General features: G+C 45.6%; 1 protein-coding gene across 1 annotated transcript in view; it reads right to left on the reverse strand.

Moving 5' to 3' along the window:
- Window positions 1-342: 342 nt before the first annotated feature.
- Window positions 343-22,110, reverse strand: part of LOC309400477 (ubiquitin-conjugating enzyme E2 S) — a 34,594-nt gene continuing 12,826 nt past the window's right edge. Inside the window, exons 3-4 of the mRNA XM_081968997.1 lie at window positions 11,418-11,608; window positions 343-4,532 (exon numbers count right to left, since the gene is read on the reverse strand). Coding sequence (XP_081825123.1) covers window positions 4,242-4,532; window positions 11,418-11,608 — 482 coding nt within the window. The 3' untranslated portion in view covers window positions 343-4,241. The remainder of the gene's footprint in view (window positions 4,533-11,417; window positions 11,609-22,110) is intronic.

The following is a 22,110-nucleotide window of genomic DNA, read 5'->3' on the forward strand; positions in this document are numbered from 1 at the left end:
ATACATGAATGAATTCTAGGGGCACGTTCCAGGCTCAAAACACCTTCCATTGAAATTGAGTTAAACTTATGGAAAACAGCAGTTAAAAATCTTGAAGTAGGACCAGAGAGGAATATCTTCAATGGCCACCCAGTCGTGAAACTCATTAGGGGATCTTGGGTAAGCCTAACCTACTTTGCAGGGATAGTAGATCAGGGGTGGGCAACTATGCCTTGTTTATGACCCGTGGACTTCAATTCCCAGAATTCCTGAGCCAGCCATGCACAGGAATTCTGGGAGCTAATGTACATAGGTTGTAAAGGGGCTGTAGTTGCCCATCCATTAGATAATAGTAAGTATATATACATTTGTAGGGCCATGCAGAAAGTTTGATTTTGAGCATCACTAGTACATGGCCTTGAGGGCCTCAGAAAGCAGGAGATAAATTTAAATATTTTTTTTTTTTTTTAAAAGGAATGTGGAGAGAAGTACTAACAATTTCAGCAAGCCTCAAGTTCTAGGTTCATTAAAGGGTGGGGAGGGGCAGGGAATTAAAAGAGATATTTTGTTAGTGGGAGAGGTGCAAAAAGAAAATTTCAGATCCTGAACTCAAGATTTAGAGACTTAGTTTTGGTAGTCCAGAGAAAGGGCCTAAAAGCAAGGAGCTGACTGAAGGAGAGAATATTTGAATGGGAGCAAGCAAATCATGGTCTTTGGCCTAAAGTTCATCTAAAAAGCTGTCAGCAAGTAGTTTCAGACCCCCTACCTTATTTACTTTCACATATTTGCCCATGTCCCTTGGAGAAAAGCTCAGCAAACAAAAGTATCTGGCAGATGCTAGGGGAAAGAAACAAAGGTTTCTTCCCCATGGCTTAGCCCCCCCAAAAAAATGACTTCCGAGGGAATGGCAGAGAACAAGGAAGATGAACTTATTGGAAATATGCGCGAACCATTACCTCATTCACTGAATGAAGTCTACGAGAAGCAGAAGGTATAGTTAGTACAACCAAACTGGGAAGATTGTTATTATAGCCAATCAAAGCAGTTTTAGCCTTCCTGTAGAGTTGATTTCCTGGTCTGATCCATCTAATTGGGGGTTGACAGAAATGCGACCCTCCAAGGCAAAGAATTTCATCCCCTAATTTATACTCATAGTATTTTTATGGTCTCTCAACATTCCCTCCCTCCCTGGCTATCAAGTGGGACAACTATTGCTCTGAAAATGCATAGTAGGACAGACCATATATGCGCATGCACATTCATGTATAGGTGAGACCCATGGAGAGATAGGTAAGCAAAGTCTGTATTACTTTCTAAGGTTTTCTAGGAAACGGATGCAGGCTAGCCATACTGCTGACCCAGGTCTAAGCCTCACCTGTGCTCCCCTTGCACACCCACCATCAAGGGAGGCTGGGCTGCTTAAAATGTAGGCCCCCCAGGCAATGCAACAGAAATGGACTCAAGGCTCTCTTGGTGTTTCTAACTGCTTTCTGTACAACTCAGGATTTGCAGAAGAAACAATACTGAATATTCTAAAACAGCACCAAGCAGGTTCTTAAGAAATATAATTTTTCCCATTGATTTGCTGCAGGGTAGAAAGTGTAGACCTCTAGTTGCTTCAAAATGCGCAATATTAGACTAAACACACAAAATGCAGCAGTGCCCTCTGCTGGCATCTGAGAAGTTCAACAATCATGGTCTCAATGCAGGTGTTTCTCGAGAAAAAGGTAGAGATCTCCACATTTTTGGATCTGGCAATTGCAGAACCACTAGCATTTCTCCCTACCTTTTAGGCCTATCTAGGTTGGAGGAGGCAACACACAGCTTGAACTTTTGGGAACTCCAAGCTTCTGTGGTTGCTGAACCAGTTTAGTTTTCCAGCTGTTTTGAAATGGGAACTATGCAGAACAGAACACAGACCATTTTTTTAAAAAAAGCCAAGTCTCACCATACAACTCCCCCAACTTATGCATCATCACCCTTTCTACATCACTTCTGGTTTCCATCCCCCAAATCTAAATTTGGAGGGCCAAATCTCATATGCTCAGTTTAAAATTATTTAACCCAGTGTCCATCACTCTTTGCATGAAAATCATTTTCTATTGCATCTTAGGTGGTTCAGTTTTCATTGAGTTATCTGCATTTGACTGAGAAAAACATCTTTTTTTCCAAACCCCAACATGTTATTGATCAATGGTTCTTACTTTGGGATCATTTTAGTGGCCTATTTCTGGCCCTGCACTGCACTGTCCCTTTGGAGAAGCATTAAAACTAGGTGGCAAAAACAACTTTCGCCATTATACATCAGCGTAAACTGTGGTGAGAAAATTTTGATTTCTTGATATGCTTCTCCAGTTGACATGCAGATGAGCCTGATCAAGGGAACATCGTGTTCCTCAAGCTGGAAAGGAACCCAGCTTGAATTGGCAAGGTACTCATTTCTTGATACAACACTTAAGCATGATGACCAAACTTCTCTGTAGTTACACGATGATTGTTCACTTGAAGAGGTCCCAATGGAGAAATCGGGAATCACCTCAACGTGCTTGACACAATTGAAGTCAAATCCTTACATGGACTGTATGAATTCTGTGAGAAACACCAACTATCAATCTGAGACTGAAGATAAGACTCAAAACCCCTAGTCCTTCTACTGTTGATAATGAAGATATTAAATTTTTATGCCACCCATCTCACTGTTGAAGTGACTCTTCACTGTAGATAAGATGTGGAAATGAAGAGGAATTTTCAGGAATGGCACCAATCTGGTAAGCCTTCACTTAGATCTAATGAACCCCCACCGTTATCATCTTGTGGTCTTCTTTCAAAAACTATTCCATTTCAAAAGAATCAACACCCTAAATCTGCACACTGCTTTATTTTGAATAAATGGGACTGAACTTCTAATTTTATTGATTTGTTTCCATTTATATGGGATATTTATTTCAGAAAAGTAATGTTAAAAATCTTTTGATGGACTTACTGCTTTGGGAAAATTCCATGAAATAGTTATATAAAAGTTTTTAAGCATCAATAAAAACTAGGTAATAAAATGATAAAGACAAGGGCAAGCAGATTTTGAGTCGCTCTGTGATGGCACTTGTAGGCAATGATGAAGGGTCTGAATTGTTGAGTACAGAATGGACACAGAAATACTGTACAAATAAACTAAGTGCAATAAATATTAGATTTCTAAGCAGAATACATTACCTGATTTTGTTCAGCGCTGATTGGATGGGACAAATAGGAACATCAATTGTTTTATAGGCCTATCTGCTCATCTTGTCCTGAACCTCTGGCACAGAAACTGCACCTCTGTGGCCAGCAAGTTCTCAAATTAGCTTAATCATTGCAAGTTAATGTTTAAGTGTGAAATTCTGGCCAGTCATTTCTCAGGAAGCCCCTCTGAGAGCTATCATAAAATCACCCGCACTAAAATGACCCAGAGGACCATTTTCTTTGCTTAAGACACCCATGTTTTAAATGCATGAACTTACACTTCAACAAATGGAGATTGCTCAGTTCTAGCAAGCTGTCATATAGCCAAGCAGATGTTCCCGGAACAGCCATTCCAGCTTCCCCTTACCATCTGATCTACACAGCTCCTAAACATAAGTTTCATTTTGATCTGTGTCGCTAAGACACATAATTCTCCCCTCTATAAATATACCTGCCCTCATGTTCATGTATGAAAATCATAGCAACAAATTTCTGATTCAGGTATTAGGTGAAGAAACATTTTCCTTATCTTGTATGAAGCGATTTTATAAAGTGAAATCTAAGAAGTCGTCATATCCTTCACTTGTACAGTTTTATAAACCATACCAATTTCCCTCCTTGATGTTTTCTCCCCTTAAAATGAAAACAGAAGCTTTTTCAATCTTCTTCCAAAGAGCAAAAGGTACCTCTTCCCACCTCAACTGAGTTCTGCCCTTTTGGGCTTCAAGAAGGCCTTCATTTTAAGGAGAGGAACCAGGTACCCTCAACATGGTCCCCCGACCCCACTTCATCTGATGGCACAACCGTACATTAAGAGCCTTCCTTAGAAACCAAAGACATTTAATAGATTTTTCTGCTTTTATAATTTAAATAACTTAAAAACTGAAAAGAAGAAAAATCCGACCAGGGCAAGACAAAGTTGGACTGCAGTCTCAAAGTGAAGGTGGCAGAGGAAAAGAGAGGAGATAGAAAATGTACTATGGAACCCCCAATGCCCATAGCCCGTCTGTTTCAGACCCTCAACACCCCCCCTCCCAAATCCCCTAAAGCCGCCGAAGAGCTCGCTTCTTGTCCGTCTTCTTCTTGGAAGCCAGTTTCTTGTCTCTGTCACCTGCGTGTTTCTTGGCCATGGGACCCTCCCCGGAGGCACCTGCTGAAGACGAGCAAGGCTCAGCAGGGTTCTTGGTATGCAAGCCAGAGGTGGGTTGGGCATGAATCTCAGTTAGGAGCCGAGCCCGGGAAGCATACTCCTCATAGTTCTCCAGCAGGAGGCGCCCTGCCTCCTCATTCAAGGCAGATTCCGGGTTGGGATGGATCAGCAAACACTTGATGGTCTGGAGCAGGAGCAAAATAAGGAAATCAGAGTTACAAGAGGGAGGAATGTCTATGGAGATTCTCAGTCATCCAGGTCATGGTTGCCCCAAAATGTCTTTTTTCAAAAGGCAACTGGACTTTCTTGTTTTTCTTTGAAAATGTTTTGCTTCTCATCCAAGAAGTTCTTCAGTTCTGACTGACTGTGGTGTTCATGCAATGACCAGATTCGCTTAATGGCTGCCACAAAAAAGAAGTCAGTCACAACTGAAGAAGCTTCTTGGATGAGAAGCAAAATGTTTTCAAGGGAGAACAAAGTCCAGTTGCCTTTTGAAAAAGCACCTTTGGGAAGAGGGAGGAATCCTCAGACAGACATTCAGGGCCAGCACAAGATAGATACTGGCAAGTCTCCCATTCCCTCCAAGGACCACCCTGACTTCCACCCTTGATGGTGGAAAAATGGTGAGTACCGAACACGTTTTTTCCCATAAGGAATAATGTAGTAGTGAGTCACAAGGCAGCCGACAGTGACAAGTTCTGGCTTGTGCCTTGAGTACTAAACAAACGATGAGTACCGGGACAACATTTTTACGTCAAAATGTGTTGAGTACTAAATTTGATGAGTTTCAAAGCAGCTGAGTAGTATCAAGGTACACAAGGGTAATTTTGAGTAGAGAGGAAAGGAAAGATTAAGGAAGTCATAGCTGAAAGGAGTTGATAAGAGCTCTAAAAAGATAAAGCTGGCTGGTTTAAAGCACAAAAGGCACTGTATGAAGCACTGTATGGATGTAGTGGGAGCAAGGATGGTTTTCAAAGATAAAATGGCATGGAGATGCTGGTGTAAAATACATTTAGCTGTATGTTTTTTCTCCATCTCATATCTTTAAATTTCTATGGCACACTATTTGTTACTCCATTTTGCTCTCTTGGAACAACAAGGTTTACCTCAGTGGCACAATTGGACACACAGCCATATACAGTAAGGTAATTCTATTGCTCAACTATTTTTTTTTAAAGGTACACAATTTTACTTTTAAAATTTTCCATTCACCCTAGAAAACAATTTCCCCCGTACAAATAGCAAACATCAAGTTAAAAAAGATAAAACATTTAACATTTTAGCTCCCACTGTCTTTTTGGTTCTGCAGAATAAAAACAGAGCTAGGAACAAGACAGGCACACGTTCACAAGTGCATTACCCTTCCAGAATCAATCTGTTTGAGTAAAGCAAACTTCATTTCTGAAACCACATAGCTAACATTGTAGATCCCCAACCCCTGGTCCGTGGACTGGTACTGGGCTGCACAAACAAGCGAAGCCCCATCCATGGGTTGCAGGCAGCACACGAAACCATGCCCCCTCCAGTCTGGAAAAACTAGCTAAATGTCTATGTGGATTTTCCATCATCCACGTCACAGTTGTCCCAAAGGTGCTTATTCAAAAGGTAACTGGACTTTGTTTTTTTTTCCTTTTCATTCAAGAAGCTTCTTCAGTTCTCACTGGTTTCAAACAAGCCCTCTGTCTCTTGCCTTATCAAGTATGAGGAGCATCATGACTTCTACAACACTACTGTTTCCAACCCTGAAATTTGAATCCAAGCGTTCGGTGGTCATACATTCCCTTTTTGCAGACAGTGGCAGCATCCCACGGCCCCAAGCCATATTTCGGTTTCAGCTCTGGGATTTTAGAATCGAAAACTCAGGATTTGGAAAAGTGTGCTGGAAGAAGCCGGATAAAAGTTGGACAAGGACAAAACACGACTGTTTAAATCCCCCCTCTTGCTGTACACTGGCAGCAGGAAAAATGAGGAATTAAGCTTTGCGAGCTATGTCGCTGTTCTTAATGGAGTTCATCAATGACTATTGATTTTTCTTTATTTATTACATTTGTATACCATTGACTCTCCAGGGATGCCTGGCAGTGTACAAATGACTTACAAATTTAGTTGATTATTCATGTGGCTTTTAAGTGTTTAATTAAATGCAAACATATCTACAAATTACCAAAGTTCAGAAGTGCCATTTTGAAATGTTTAAGAACATTTACACTCTTCTTCATTCCTAAAGGCAAAGCTGTACCAGACCAGGATAGAAATTAACCAGAACACATCTTATAAATTAATCCAATAATACAAAGCCTCTTAACTTTACTTTACTTTACTTTTATTTAGATTTTTATACCGCCCCCTCTCCCCAAAGGGACTCGGGGCGGTGTACAGTCAAATAAAAACACATCAATAAATAGAAACTAAAATGCTTCCTAAATTATTTCAAACGCTTCTTTCCACATGCAACCCTGACCTCCTTTTTTATTTCTTCCACATAGCTGTGTGTAAATACTGAACAGCCATTCTCTGCTTTTTTCATCTGGAAACTAAGTGGACTAAACAGAATATCATTTCTGCCTCCCAAAACTTCCTAAATAAAGAGGGTGTTTTGTTATACATTTTTTGAAAAAATAAAAATATAGGTAGCTCTTGACTTACGACCACAATTGAACCCAAAATTTCTGTTACTAGGCAAGATAGTTGTTAAGTGAATTCTGCACCATTTTATGTCCTTTCTTGCCACAGTTGTTAAGTGAATCACTGCAGTGTGTTAAGTTAGTAACATGGTTGTTAAGTGAATCTGGCTTCCTCATGGACTTTGCTTGTCAGAAGGTTGGCAAAAGGGATTACATGATCCCGGACACGGCAACTGTCATAAACATGAGTCAGTTGCCAAGCATCTGAATTTTGATCATGTGCCCATGGGGATGCTGCAACAGTTGTAAGTGTGAAAAACGGTCATAAGTCATTTTTTTTTCAATGCTGTTGTAACTTTGAAGACTAAATGAACTATTGCAACTCAAGGACTAGCTGTAGTTTTGGATTTTTTTCCCTCAGCAGCTCATTCCAAAACTTTCCATGAGCTATTTTGAAGAAAGTCACACATATGCACACCAAAATGTTTGCAAAATCCTTTGAATTGTCATTATTTCTACATAAATACAGGTGAAACTCAAAAAATTAGAATATCGTGCAAAAGTTCATTTATTTCAGTAATGCAACTTAAAAGGTGAAACTAATATATGAGATAAGACTCATTACATGCAAAGCAAGATAGTTCAAGCAGTGATTTGTCATAATTGTGATGATTATGGCTTATAGCTCATGAAAACCCCAAATCCACAATCTCAGAAAATTAGAATATTACATGCAATCAATAAAACAAGGATTGCACATAGAACAATATTGGACCTCTGAAAAGTATAAGCATGCATATGTACTCAGTACTTGGTTTGGGCCCCTTTTGCAGCAATTACTGCCTCAATGCGGCGTGGCATGGAAGCTATCAGCCTGTGGCACTGCTGAGGTGTTATGGAAGACCAGGATGCTTCAATAGCGGCCTTCAGCTCTTCTGCATTGTTCGGTCTCACGTCTCTCATCTTTCTCTTGGCAATGCCCCATAGATTCTCTATGGGGTTCAGGTCAGGCAAGTTTGCTGGCCAATCAAGCACAGTAATCCCACGGTCATTGAACCAGGTTTTGGTGCTTTTGGCAGTGTGGGCAGCTGGAAAATAAAGTCAGCATCCCCATGAAGCTCGTCTGCAGAAGGAAGCATGAAGTGCTCCAAAATCTCCTGGTAGACGGCTGCGTTGACCCTGGACTTAATGAAGCACAGTGAACCAACACCAGCAGATGACATGGCTCCCCAAATCAACACAGACTGTGGGAACTTCACACTGGACTTCAAGCATCTTGCAGTGTGTGCCTCTCCATTCTTCCTCCATACTCTTGGTCCTTGGTTTCCAAACGAGATGCAAAAGTTGCTCTCATCAGAAAAGAGGACTTTGGACCACTGAGCAACAGACCAGGTCTGTTTTTCTTTAGCCCAGGTAAGACGCTTCTGACATTTGTTGTTCAGGAGCGGCTTGACAAGAGGAATACGACATTTGAAGCCCATGTCCAGGATCCGTCTGTGTGTAGTGGCTCTTGATGCGCTGACTCCAGCCTCAGTCCACTCCTTGTGAAAGTCCCCAACACTTTTGAATGGCCTTTTCCTGAGAATCCTCTCCAGGCTGCAGTCATCCCTGCTGCTTGTGCACCTTTTTCTTCCACACTTTTCCCTTCCACATAACTTTCTATTAATGTGCTTTGATACAGCACTTTGGGAACATCCAACTTCTTTTGCAATTACCTTTGGAGGCTTTCCCTCCTTATGGAGGGTGTCAATGATGGTTTTCTGCACAACTGTCAGGTCAGCAGTCTTTCCCATGATTGAGATTCCTACTGAACCAGACTGAGAGACCATTTAAAGGCTCAGAAACCCTTTGCAGGTGTTATGGCTTAATTAGCTGATTAGAGTGGGACACTTTGAGCCTAGAATATGGCACCTTTTCACAATATTCTAATTTTCTGAGATTGTTAATTTGGGGTTTTCATGAACTGTAAGACCTAATCATCACAATTATGACAAATCACTGCTTGAACTATCTTGCTTTGCATGTAATGAGTCTATCTCATATATTAGTTTCACCTTTTAAGTTGCATTACTGAAATAAATGAACTTTTGAACAATATTCTAATTTTTTGAGTTTCACCTGTATATCCTAAAATATGCTCTCTACTTTACACAAGACCCAAAACTAGATAAAGAAAAGCCAACGAAACAAATATCTAAGCTAGTACTTGTTCATTTATTTATTCATGAAAATGATCAACATATAGGCATGTGGCAAAAGTTTGTGAACCTTTCTTTCAGTAATAGTGTGGTCCCCTTGAGCAGCAATGGCAGTTAAATCTTTTCAATCATTTTCAATTGGTCCTCTGCACATGGGTTTGGAGGAATTTTACCCCATTCCTCCTTCCACAACACTTCAAGTTAGGGATGTCTGTGGGCCTCTTCAGATGAACTCCATGCTTCAGATCCTTCCGCATTTCTATAGGATTATGTTCTTTAGGTTTTTTAATCATTGATCACTATCTCTTGCCGGTCACATCTACCCAACCCACTAGAATGGGGAGGCAAGGAATGCTGTGGTTCCCATCCCCCAGGGAGATACCCCTTTTGGGACCCAGAAGGGCCTTCTCCATGGTGGCTCACTCTCTCTGGAACATCATTCCCCCAGAGATTAGAATGGCCCCACACTCTAACACTTTTCCGGAAGGCACTGAAGACCTGGTTCTGCCAGTGGGCCTGGGGAACCCAGAGCGGGATGGAGCCCATTAAATGGCTTGTGTGATGTGTTGTCACCAGGATGAGGAATGGGGGGCTATTATTTTATTATTTATTTTCTTTTATTAGTTTTATTTCTTATGTATGTTTTAATATCCCTGTAAGCCACCTTGAGTTGCCATGTGCAAAAAAGTGGCAATATAAATTTTCAAATAAATAAATTTGCTTTGTTTCCATTGATTTTAATCGTTAGTCATCCAGAATCATGTATGAGATGGCTGGCCATATACTGTATTTTTCAGAATATAAGACCCCCCCCAAAAGGGGGGTGAAAATTTGGATGCATCTTATACACAGAATGTAGTCCCGCCCGCCCCACCCTTTCACCTCTGCCTCCCAGCAATTTGCCTCCTTACAGCAAACAGCCTATTTCAGTTTCAGCACAGCTTGATTAGCACAAGCAGCTGATTGTCAGTTGGATCGGCCTCCCGACCATCAGCTGTTTCAGGCTGCTGGGATTGCCATTGCCTACTGCCACCTATGCGCGCCCCATTTTCCGCCCATTAAAATGGGGCACGTGGGGGCTGAAAACAGGATGCAGAAGCCAAAAATGGGGCACATGGAGGTGGCAATAGGCTATGGCCGTGATGGCGAACCTATGGCACACGGAGCCATATCTGCCAGCATGTGAGCCGTCAGCTCCAGCGTGCGCCAGCTGATTTTCGGCCTTCCGGAGGGCCAGGGAGGGCCATTTTCAACCTCCCCAGGCTCCGGAGGCTTTCCTGGAATCTGGGGAGGGTGAAAACGGCCTCTCCTGCCCCCCCCCCATAAGCCGGAAACAGATTGTTTCTGAACTTCCGGTTGGCCCGTTGGGCCCATTTTTCTCCCACCCCAGGTTCCAGAGGCTTTCCTGGAGCCTGGGGAGGGTGAAAACAGCCTCCCCCGGCCTCCCGGAGGAAATACCAGGCTCAGCTTAGAGGCGAACAGTGCACCGTGCATGGGGTAGTGCGCATTTGCATTATGGGTGCCGGCACGCACATGCGCTATCGTGCACACACCCTCGCATTTTTGGCACCCAACAACAAAAAGGTTTGCCATCACTGGGCTATGGCAATCCCTGCAGCCTGAAACAGCTGATCATTGGGAGGCCGATCCAAGAGACAATCAGCTGCTTGTGCTAATCAGGCTGTGTTGAAATTGAAACTGAAACACTGTTTGTTGCAAGGAGGCAAATTGCTGGGAGGCAGAGGCAGATTTTTTTCCCTTGTGCTAATCAGCTAAACTGAAACTGGCTGTTTGCTGTTTGCTGCAAGGAGGCAAACTGCTGGGAGGCAGATTTTTTTAAAATCTGAATCTATCTCCCCAAAAGCTAGGTGTGTCTTATACTTCGGAGCATCTTATACTCCGAAAAATAAATTTATTAAATAAACAAATAAGGCCAAGACTTTCCAAACTATTAACTTTATACATCTTTACACATCTATATGAGTCTACATGCTTTTGGGTCACTGGTTTGCTGCATGATCCACTTTGTTTTGAGTAGACAGATACAAGGACAGATACTCTGACATTTTTCTGTAAAAATTTGCTGGTACACTGAAAGCCAGTCTCAGGATATTATGACACTAAGTTGAAGACTACATGTATATGTAGTCCTATGTGTTTCTGCACATGCCTAAGAAGAATAAAATAACCACTTTGGGGTCCACTATCTGCCATCCTGGGATATACCCAGTTAAAAAGACTACCTACCAGCAGGACATGTCGGATGCCCAATTCTGCTTTCCAGTCTTTCTTGAGGACATTGACACAAATCTCCCCATTGGTACCCACATTGGGGTGGAAGATTTTGGTCAGGAAGTAGCCTTTTGGTGGACTGGCAGGGAAGTCTTTGCCGAGAATCAGCTTCATGCGGAAGAGGCCACCAGAGTAAGGGGTACCTTCTACAAAGGGAAGAAAAGAGGAGTCTTATCACCACAGATAGTCTTCGACTTACAAGCAGTTCCGATGAACCTACCCAGGGGGTACTTACGACCCGGATTTGAAGTTACAATTGCTGTTCCCCCTGGTCACATGACTACACTTTGGGCACTCGGCAACCAAATCATCTCCTGGGATCACATGATCACCTTTTACAGCAGTTTTGCCAAAAACCAGCACTTACCGTATTTTTCAGAGTATAAGATGCACCAAGATTTTGAAGAGGCAAATTTAAAAAAAGGTTTTTGCACTCTGCAAACAATGGGCCCGTTTTTTTTTTAAAGGGCATGAATAGCCTTTAGGAGGCTTGTAGAGTCCTCCTGGGGGGTGGGGCAAAAACGAGCAAAAAGCGGCCTGTTTTTCATGAAAATGGCCCCTTTTTTGTCAGAAAAAGGGCATGCATCACTTCCGGTGGCGCCGCTGGCCTTGGAGGACGCTCCCTCGGGAACGCCAGCCCGTGTTTGAGTAACAAGCGGCTAGGAGAGCATAAATCAGCTATCCAGCAGTTTGAAAACCTCCCCCTCAGGAAAAGGGAGGGAGGTGAGCCGTCTGGCAGAGGGTAGAGGCGTCCAGCGGCCCCAGAAGCAATTCTGTGGCGTGAAGGGTGTGAACTCCCCAGGAAGCCCAACAATCTCCTCATCACGGGACCCTCCTGCCTTTGCAGGAACAAAAGGCAGCGTCCACACCTGCAATTTCAAAGTTTATTTTACATCTGAATAAGAAGCAGGCAGAGCAAACTAGGACAACAAATCGCAAGTACAAGCCTTAACTCCGTAGATTATATCTCTTTCTGTAAACTTAAAGGGAACATTTTTTTTAAAAAAAATGGCGCCGGAATAACAAAGGCTGTGTTGAAAACGAAAGTGAAGCGGAAAGCTGATTAGCATTGTTAAGTGCCTGTTAGTGCTGCTGGAAGATTTCAAAGAATAGCCCGACTTTTTTTGGACTGAACAAATTGCTTGTTTAAAAGCTTGATTTGAATATTTTGAAATGGCCTCTAAGCTTGCAAAAGTCAATGCTTCAAAGAGTGCAGGCAGTTCGCCAGCGCAACCCTCAAAGTTGCAATCTTTATTACCTCCGGTAGAAACACAATCACAAACTCTGACACTGGAGGCCTTACAAAACAACTTACAAAATGCATTAAAAGAGCAGGCAGTTGTCTTGGAGGGGAAAATTACAAGTGCCTTTAAAGATGTCTCTGATGAAATATCTGGAATTAAGGATTTAATCCAAACACGTAACCAAGAGATAAGGGAGGATATAGTTGAGGCACTTAAAGGATTATTTGGCTACGTAGCATCTCTCGATGAGAAGGTGGAAGAAATTAATGAGGCTAATGCAAAGTTGGACAACAAACTTGTGGAGGCGGAGTTTACGATGATGCAATATAGAACAATGGAATTTGCTGAGGATAAGGGGGTTGAAGGAACATGGCCAAGAAAATTTAAGAGAGATTTTTGCAGACGCTCTCGTTCAATTAACTGGGGAATCAAAGGCCGAATGCGCCTGGCAAATTGACAAAATTTATTGCATTAATTCATGGATTGCCAGACAAAGACAACTGCCAAGAGATATCGTAATCTATTTTGTCACCAGGAAAATTAGGAATGAAATATTGCAAGCAACCTATAAAAACAAACTGCAAGTGGCAGGTCAAGACGTGATAGTACTGAAGGAAATCCCCCCCAAAATGTTGAGATCTAGTAAGGATTATGTATTTCTAGTGGATGAACTTAGAAAACACCAGATTCAATACAGATGGGAGACCCCAGCCGGACTGGTGGTGAACTACCTGGGAGAAAGACATCGTCTTAACTCTGTCTGGAAGGCAAAAGATTTCTATAGCATAGTACTAAAGGCAGGACGCCCCCATCTCCAGGTCCCAAAGATAGAAAAGAGACAGAGGATCCCAGGCAGCAAGATAATCAGGCACAAATTGGGGTTGTGAGTTTGCTGCAGGAAACAGAAGAAATTATGGAACAGAGACAAACCCGTGTGGCTACTAAACGTAAAGAACAAGAATTAAAGTCTCAACAAGCCCAGATGACAATTCAAGATAATATAAACACAAGCTCAGAAGCAGTGGGAGGAGCTAGACCGAAGGTGAAATCCCAGCAAGATTTCCAGGCAGCTCTCGAAAAGCTTCAGTGTGCTAAAGATGACAATTAAATTTCTAACATGGAATGTCAATGGCTTAAACTCACCACAAAAAAGGAAAAAAATATTTCACTACTTGAAACAATTTTAAAATGATGTAATTTGCTTACAAGAAACACACATTAGAACACAGGATCAGAAATACTTGATGAACGCAAGATTGGGATCGCATTTTGTAGCATCTGCTCCAGAGAAGAAAAACGGCATAGTCATATATCTAAGAAAAGACTTAAAGGCTGAATTAATTGAAGCAGATCCTCAAGGTAGATATATTGCAATTGAACTATTAATAGAAGGAAAGAAAATACTCTTAACAGGAATATATGCTCCCAATCAACAAGAAAAAATTTATAAGTTGCTTCACACCAAACTAACACAATGGGGTTACAGAGCCTGCATTCTACTGGGCGATTGGAATGGAGTATTGGATCCTGTTCAAGACAGGAAGAGGCTTTTGCAAAATACCCAAACACGAACAAGATTACCTAAATCCTTTTTTGATATGATGGATGACTTTGAATTGAGGGACATCTGGAGAGAACGGAATGTTAAAGAACGGGATTTCACTTTTTTTTCTGACAGGCACCAATCCCTTTCCAGAATTGATTTCATACTAATTACAAATGATTTTTTTTCCAGGGTAAAGAAGACTAAGATATGCCCGAGAACTTTAACAGATCACAACCCGGTCTGGATGGAACTTGAATATGGAGACTGACCCAGGAGGTCTTGGAGATTAAATGAAAATCTATTTAGATATGAGAAAAATGTTACGGAATGTAAAAAACTATTGAAAGAATATTTTGCTTTTAATATGCATAAGGGGATATCTATGGAAATGGTTTGGGACGCAAGTAAAGCATACATGAGAGGTGTTTTAATAAATCTAAATAATGTTCATAGGCGCAGACAAAGGGAGAAACAAAGGGAACTAGAGGAAGAGATAAAAAAAAGAGCAGGAGTTAATGTCTAAACCAGATGATAAGAAGACAAAAGAGATAATTATTTTACTGCGAGGGCAGTTCAATATGTTAATGTCGGACCAGATAGCCACTAATTTTCTATATGCTAAACATAACACTTTTTGTAATGCCAATAAACCAGGTCGATGGTTAGCATATATGTTAAGGAAAAAACAAAGATTCCGTAATATAGAGAAAGTAGAATATAAAGGGAAAGAAGTTTTTCAACAGGATATGATTAAAAAGACTTTTTTAGAATTTTATACCAGATTGTATGCTGGTGACAAAATACAAGAGTCAGACATAGATCGATATCTGGAGAAAGAGAAAATTCCTATACTTACAGATGAGCAAAGGGGAAGATTGAATCAACTTGTAACTACAGAGGAAATCTTCCTGGCAATTAAGCAGTTAAAAATCGGTAAAGCGCCTGGCACAGATGGTTTGACAGCAGTTTATTATAAGTTACAACTAGAAATGATAGAACCTCTTAGGGAACTATTTAATAAAATTCAAATGGAAGGCAGGGTCCCACCATCTTGAAAACAGCTTTTATTTCATTGATTCGAAAAGAAGAACAGGATCCTACCCAGCCAAAAAACTATAGGCCTATTTCATTACTTAATACAGACTACAAAATCTTTGCTAAAATATTGGTAAACAGGTTAATGCCAATTGCGCAACAAACGATTCATAATGATCAGTCTGGTTTTATACAGGGAAGGCAAATGAAAAGTAATGTAAGACAAATTATTAATATAATGGAATATTTGGGAAAGTATAACCAAGTCCCGGCAGTGCTTCTATTCTTAGATGCGGAGAAAGCATTCGACCAAGTCAATTGGAAATTTTTAATAAAAATACTACAAAAGATGCAGTTCGGAGAGCATTTTATGCAATCTATCAAAGCAATATACCAGAAACAGACAGTACAAATTATAGTTAATGGAGGCTTAACAGAATCTTTTAAAATTGAAAAGGAACAAGACAGGGGTGTCCCTTGTCTACATTATTGTTTATCTTAACCTTGGAATTGTTATTGAACAGAAAGAACGTTGGTCTTACCTGAACGTGTCTTTTCATTGTGGTAGGGGGAGTCGTCACGTGTGGGTATTCTCACAGCCTGATTGGTCCAAAGACTGAGAGCAAACGCTTAAATACTCCTGTCCTTCCTTTCCTTCCCAGTTCCTCGAAGGCGAACAGCAGAACTGCAACGACAAAACACAAACAACACAACCTCCCCCCCCAGGAGGACCCCGGGCTCCCCTTGGCCCCAACATCAAATAAGGGCGGGTCGTGACGACTCCCCCTACCACAATGAAAAACGTTCAGGTAAGACCAACGTTCTTTTTCCATTGTGGGAGGGGGAGTGGTCACGTGTGGGACATACCAAAGCCCAGTCCCAAGGGAGGGATACTCAATCCAAAAACTATGGCCCAAGGGGAGTATCTGCTACCACCCTTTGAAACACTCTTCTCCCAAAGGCCGCATCCGCTGAAGCGAACAAATCCAGACGATAATGTCTGATAAATGGCGTCGGGGACGCCCAAGTGGCGGCCCGACAGATGTCCTCAAGGGGGGCCCTAGTGGCCCACGCCGCCGTAGTCGCCGCACTTCTAGTGGAGTGGGCCGTTATCCCTGAAGGAAAGGGACGCCCTGCTGCCGCATACGCCTCTTGGATGGCTTGACGCAGCCAACGGCCAATAGTGGCCGAAGACCCCTAGCGCCCAAGGTCCTAGGTTGAAAGGACACAAACAAGGCCTCCGACCTGCGGAACTCAGCCGTCCGCCGGAGGCAAATGCGCAAGGCTCGACGAACATCAACACGGTGCCAGAGCCGTTCCCTATCTGAAGACGGACCCGGGCAAAAGCCCGGGAGAACCACCTCCTGGGCCCTGTGAAACGGAGTGTTTACCTTCGGAAGAAAGGTAGGGTCAAGCCGAAGCACCACCCTATCCGGATGAAAATGGCAGAGATCATCTTTGGATGATAAGGCGCCCAACTCTGAGATACGCCTGGCGGATGTAAGAAAAACTACCTGAAGGGACAAGAACCTGAGATGAACCGACCTAAGCGGCTTGAACGGGGCCCCCGTTAAGGCTCTGAGGACCAGGGGCAGGTCCCACGCGGGGAACCTGTGGACAGGGGGAGGCCGGAGATTAGCCGCCCCCTTGAGAAACCTCTTGACCAGGGGAAAATGAGCTAGCAAAGAGGAGCCCACTCCCCCCAGAACTGACCATAGAGCGGCCACCTGACGCCGCAAGGTGTCGTGAGACAGACCGTTCTCTAAGCCTCTTGCAAGAAATCGAAGACATTAAGAATGGAGGCTCTAGTCGGAGAGATCTGATGTTGGGAGCACCACCTCACGAACGCGTCCCAAGTCGATTCGTAGATACGACGTGTGGACGGACGCCCGGAAGCCTCGATAGTGCGGATGACCCCCGAGGACTGCTAAGTCGACCTCAGCAACCCCGTCCAACAACCATGCGATCAGGTGGCGCCACTGGACCCCGGGGACCAGGACCCCTCGGCGCCAGATCACCACCTCCCGTGGAATCCTCCACGGAGGGGCCACCGATAACTGGGTGAGATCCGCAACCAAGGTCGCCTGGCCAAAGAGGGTCACCCCTACGACCAGAGCCCTCTCCGTCATCACCTTCCTGATAGCCCCCGGGAGTAACGGAATTAAGGGAAAAGGGGTAAATGAGGTCCGCCGCCCCCCCCCCATGGGAGCGCCCGACCCCTCCGCTCCCCGGTACTGAAAACGAGTGAAGCACCGGGACAGATGCGTGTACGTCGGAGACGCGAAGAGATCCACCAGAGGCACGTCAAACCGCTGGCAAATCCTCCGGAAGAGGTCCGGAAGGATCTGCCACTCGCCGTTGACCAGAGCGGCTCGACTCAGCCACTCGGCCTGACGGTTGGAGAGGCCAGAAATGTGCTCCGCGACCAAGGTCAATAGGAGCCTCTCACCCCCAGGCGCCCGGCCGCAGAGCCTCCCGCCAGAGCGCCTGAGACCGCGTCCCCCCGACGATTGATGTCACATAGTCCGTCAGAGGAACACGTGCCGGCCCTTCACAGAGGACCGGGAGTGTTGGAGGCCGAGAATGGCCGCCTTCAGCTCTAGCCAATATATATTGAGCTGGAGGACTGCCTGGGTCCACCTGTCCTGAACCAGGAGGGAACAGGCACGCGGCCGTGGCGACCGACACTCCTTCCTGTTCTCTGAGAACAGCCCAACCGGATGGCCCGTGACGACCACCACCGCAGGGGCGTCTGTACCCCCGCCGGGGGGCGGAGCGTACGGAAGAGTCGCCCATCTGGTCCCCCGGAACGGAATGAACTCCCACCGCAAAGGGTGGAGGTGGAGCCCGGACCCCCGGTACCCTTCCTAAGAATGACACCGTCCGGCCCGGTAACTGTAAACAAACGTGAGCACAGATAAGGCCCGACATACGCGGACCCTGTCCGCTAACTGGCGCCACCCGACCTGACTGACCTGAGGTAGGCGCACCACCCCCTCCTCCGAATCTAACGGCGACCCCAGAGGAAGGATGCGAGCGGAGGAGGGCAGAGGGCTCTTGGGAAAGTTTGCTGAGAACCCTAGGATGAAGAATCCGTACTGTGAGCTGAAGGCCTGAAATCGCCTGCGGAAGAGACCCCGCCTGGGCTCACGCATCGTCCAGTTAACAGGAAGCCTCACTGGGATGGCCCAAAGAGGGTCGCCCGCGTCGCCAGCACCTTCGTGAAGGTGCGGGGGCCCGAGGACAGGCCCAAAGGGAAAAGTCCTGTACAGATGATGTAGGTTCCCGTGCGAGAACCGTAAGAGCCTGCGGAGACGGGAGGTCGGTAGGCGAAGATAGGCCTCCGTGAGGTCTACTGACGCCAGGAAGCCCCTCTCCTGATGCCCTGAAGGATAGACCAGAGTAAAGACATCTTGAAAACGTTAGTGCACCAAGAAACGGTTCAGACGTTTGAGATACGGAAGAGCTCGCCTACTCTCCGAACTTCTCGGAACCACAAACCCGGGTGGAGCAGCACCCCAGTCCCTTGTCCGACCGGGAAACCAACACCACCGTCCAAAAGTCCAGGAGAGGTTTGACTGTCTGATCCCCCAGGCGGCGGCGCTCCAGGCTCCGCGACGGAGGGAACGACCTGAAAGGATCGGGGATGTGGAGAGACTCTAACCTGAGGCCCTGGCGCACCGTGGACTCCACCCAAGAGTCGGACGTAAAACCGCCCCAACGATCCGCATAGAAATCTAGGCGGCCTCCGGCGGGACGACCCGGGATCGAGTCACCGCCTCTGCGGTACGGGCGCCTGCCGCCCCACGAAGAGGCCGCCCGGCCTGATTTAGGAATCTACCCCGGTCCTGATAGGGCTGCCGCGAAACTGCCTGGCAGACCAAGAAGAAGGGAGCGTTGCTGATGACCAACTTAGAATCACGTTTCGACAAGAATCGGATCAGAATCGCCCCAAAGGTTGGAGCCCCTGAAAGGAACAGCCGCCAGATTATATTACGGAGCCCCAAATGGCAGCGGGACGAAGCCGAGGTGGCCGAGGCGCTGGATGTGAACTTCACTGAGTCCAAAGTTGCGTCCGCTGAGATGCGGCGGCAGCAATAATTCTAAAGGCCCCGATGTTACCGTTCGTTCAGGATCGGAACGCGATCCAGGAGCTGGTGAATTCAAACGACCTTAGCTTGGTTGAACATGAAGCCTCGGCCGCTGAATTAGTGGTCCAAGCCGTGGCATTAAAACCTCCCGCAGATAAGTCCCGCCCTCACAACTCCAGGCTTCCACTCATCCGCTGTGTCCTCAGACCCCACTGGGGAGGAAGACCAGGGAGACCACCGGACCGTCAATGGAGTGCAGACGAATGGTCTTTGTAAGGGCTGTTCACCCTTATAGAGTTGGTTATCATTACCCCCAGGGATAGAAATAATCGCAGTGGCGAAAACAACTGATGGGGCAGTACCTCCATGAGTAAGGAGGGGCTGAACTCTTCCCTGTTGTGGCTGTGTTCGCCATGGCCAAATCAGGGTCCCTGGGTGATGGGACTGTAAGGTCACCCGTGCGCACAAGGAGGTCTTTCTAGCCTCGCTCAGGATGACCTAGAGCATGGCCGGAGGAAGGAAAACCCCTTGGGTGGAGGACTCTCGGCCCTGGAACTCACCACATGCTCAGAGAACCCCACCTCCTGGAGATTCCCCTCCCCTATGGCAGAGGTCTCGCTTACCATAAACGGGGCCAATGCTCTACACCGAGATATAGCGTGGAGTGAGCCCCTATTCCCCTGGGCGACGCCCTAACAATGGCAGACAACCGAGGCTCCAAAAGCCTCTAGGGGGGTGATCTAAACCTCCCCCCCCCCCCCTACAGGCCCAGGTCAGGCCTAGGGAAGCCAACCTGCGTGAAGAACCACTCCAACCCTGGAGAGAGACAGAGGGGGAAGGAGAAAGAGATCTCCCCCGCCTGTAGGGGTAGAAGGGACCTTGGAGGTCATCTAGTCCAACCCCCTGCTCACCCAGGAGTCCTGTACTGGGGATTTGAACCGCCCAACAGTCGAACTTCCTGATCAACCAGCTCAGTGTCTTAGCCACTGAGCCACCTCAAACAGGCCAAATACCTGTGGAACCTGGGCAGCAGACAGGAGGGGAAGAAGGGCTGGAGCCTCAAGGAGGGGAAAGTTTCGATCGGGTAGACGAGGCCTGCTGGCAGAGCCCCTCCCCGCAGATCTGGCCTGCCACCCAGTCCCGGTAAAGGCCCTCTCCCAAGCTCTGTGGCTCCTAGCCTCCACCCGGTGGAGGCCCTGGAAGATCGCTGGGCCCGCCCCTGGATTAACCGAGGGATCCCCGCCCCCCCCTCACTTGCTCCCCTTCGCGCCGGGCCTGCAGCTCGGCCCTGGGGAGTAGTCGCGTTCAGTTCAACGCCCACACTCACGTGTCCTGGAGCTTTGGCGATTGTAGAGAGAAGGCCGCTGTAGGCCCTACCAGAGCCTGGACCCATGCTGCTAAGCCGCCGGCCTCCAACCAGGCCCCCAGTAGGCCTCCAAATGTGGCGGGATCCTCGCGCACATGGCGCGATCCAACATGGCCGCCAGGACTCCAGCGCGGCAAAAATCGCCAAAAAAACCGCGCGTCCCGGCTCTCTCGGCCTCCAGTAGCAGCGGCGACGGCTTGGCGGCTCTCCGGGGACCCACGGCAGGCCCGCGCGCACTCACCCTTTGCTCGCCCTTCTCATACACCAAGGATCGCACCCGGGCGAAAACACCGCCGCTTCCAGCGATCGGCGGCTTCTCTCGCCGCCCAAAAGCCTCGTGGAGCCGAAATTTTCCTCTTTAACGAGGACGGTCGGCGAGGCTGCAGCTGCTCGAGAGCCGGCACCCCCGCGGCCCCGGGGGTCGGGCTAGGCTCTGTGCTTACAGATGGGAGATCTGGATCCCCAAGGGGCTCCCCCAGACCGTCCCGAGGCAGAAACCTGCCCCCTGGACAGCAGCAGCAAACTTTCAAACTTTAATTTTAAATACAAAAAGTTTTAAAATGCCCAATTAGCCAAATCCGGACCAAATTAGATAACGGAAATCCATGAACTACTAAATCTATTATCTACTTACAAATTCTCAAGTGATTGGACCAAAAAAGACTGAGAGGAACTGGGAAGGAAAGGAAGGACAGGAGTATTTAAGCGTTTGCTCTCAGTCTTTGGAACAATCAGGCTGTGAGAATACCCACACGTGACCACTCCCCCTCCCACAATGGAAAATACGTGGGTCTGACGAACTACAAGGAATTAAGATTAGGCACTACGAATATAGAGTAAGAGCATTTGTGGATGACTTGGTTGTAACTTTAACCCAACCAGAGGAATCAGTTATAGGTCTAATGAATATAATTAACCAATATGGTCAAGTTTCTGGGTTCAAAGTAAACCTAGGGAAGACAAAGATGATAGCTAAAAATATGACCACGAACCAAAAAAAAGAATTAGAAAGAGTAACAGGATGTGAGATAGTAAAAAAGGTTAAATATTTAGGAATTCATATTTCAACTTCAAATGGGAAATTATATAAGTACAATTATGAACCATTATGGCATAAAATAGAGATAGAAATGAATAATTGGAAAAAATTAAAATTGTCTTTGTTGGGAAGGATAGCTGCAGTTAAAATGAATGTTTTGCCCAAGTTTCTATTTCTTTTTCAAATGATACCAATACTTAAAAAAGTCAAATTTGGAAGAATGGCAGAAAGGCATTAACAACTTTGGGCAGGAAAGAAACCGAGAATAAAACTTAAAATAATGCAAGACATGTGCGAAAGAGGAGGCTTAAAAATGCCCAACTTAAA

This window comes from Natrix helvetica (assembly GCF_964273705.1).
Source record: "Natrix helvetica genome assembly, chromosome: W".
NCBI classification, from domain to species: domain Eukaryota; kingdom Metazoa; phylum Chordata; class Lepidosauria; order Squamata; family Natricidae; genus Natrix; species Natrix helvetica.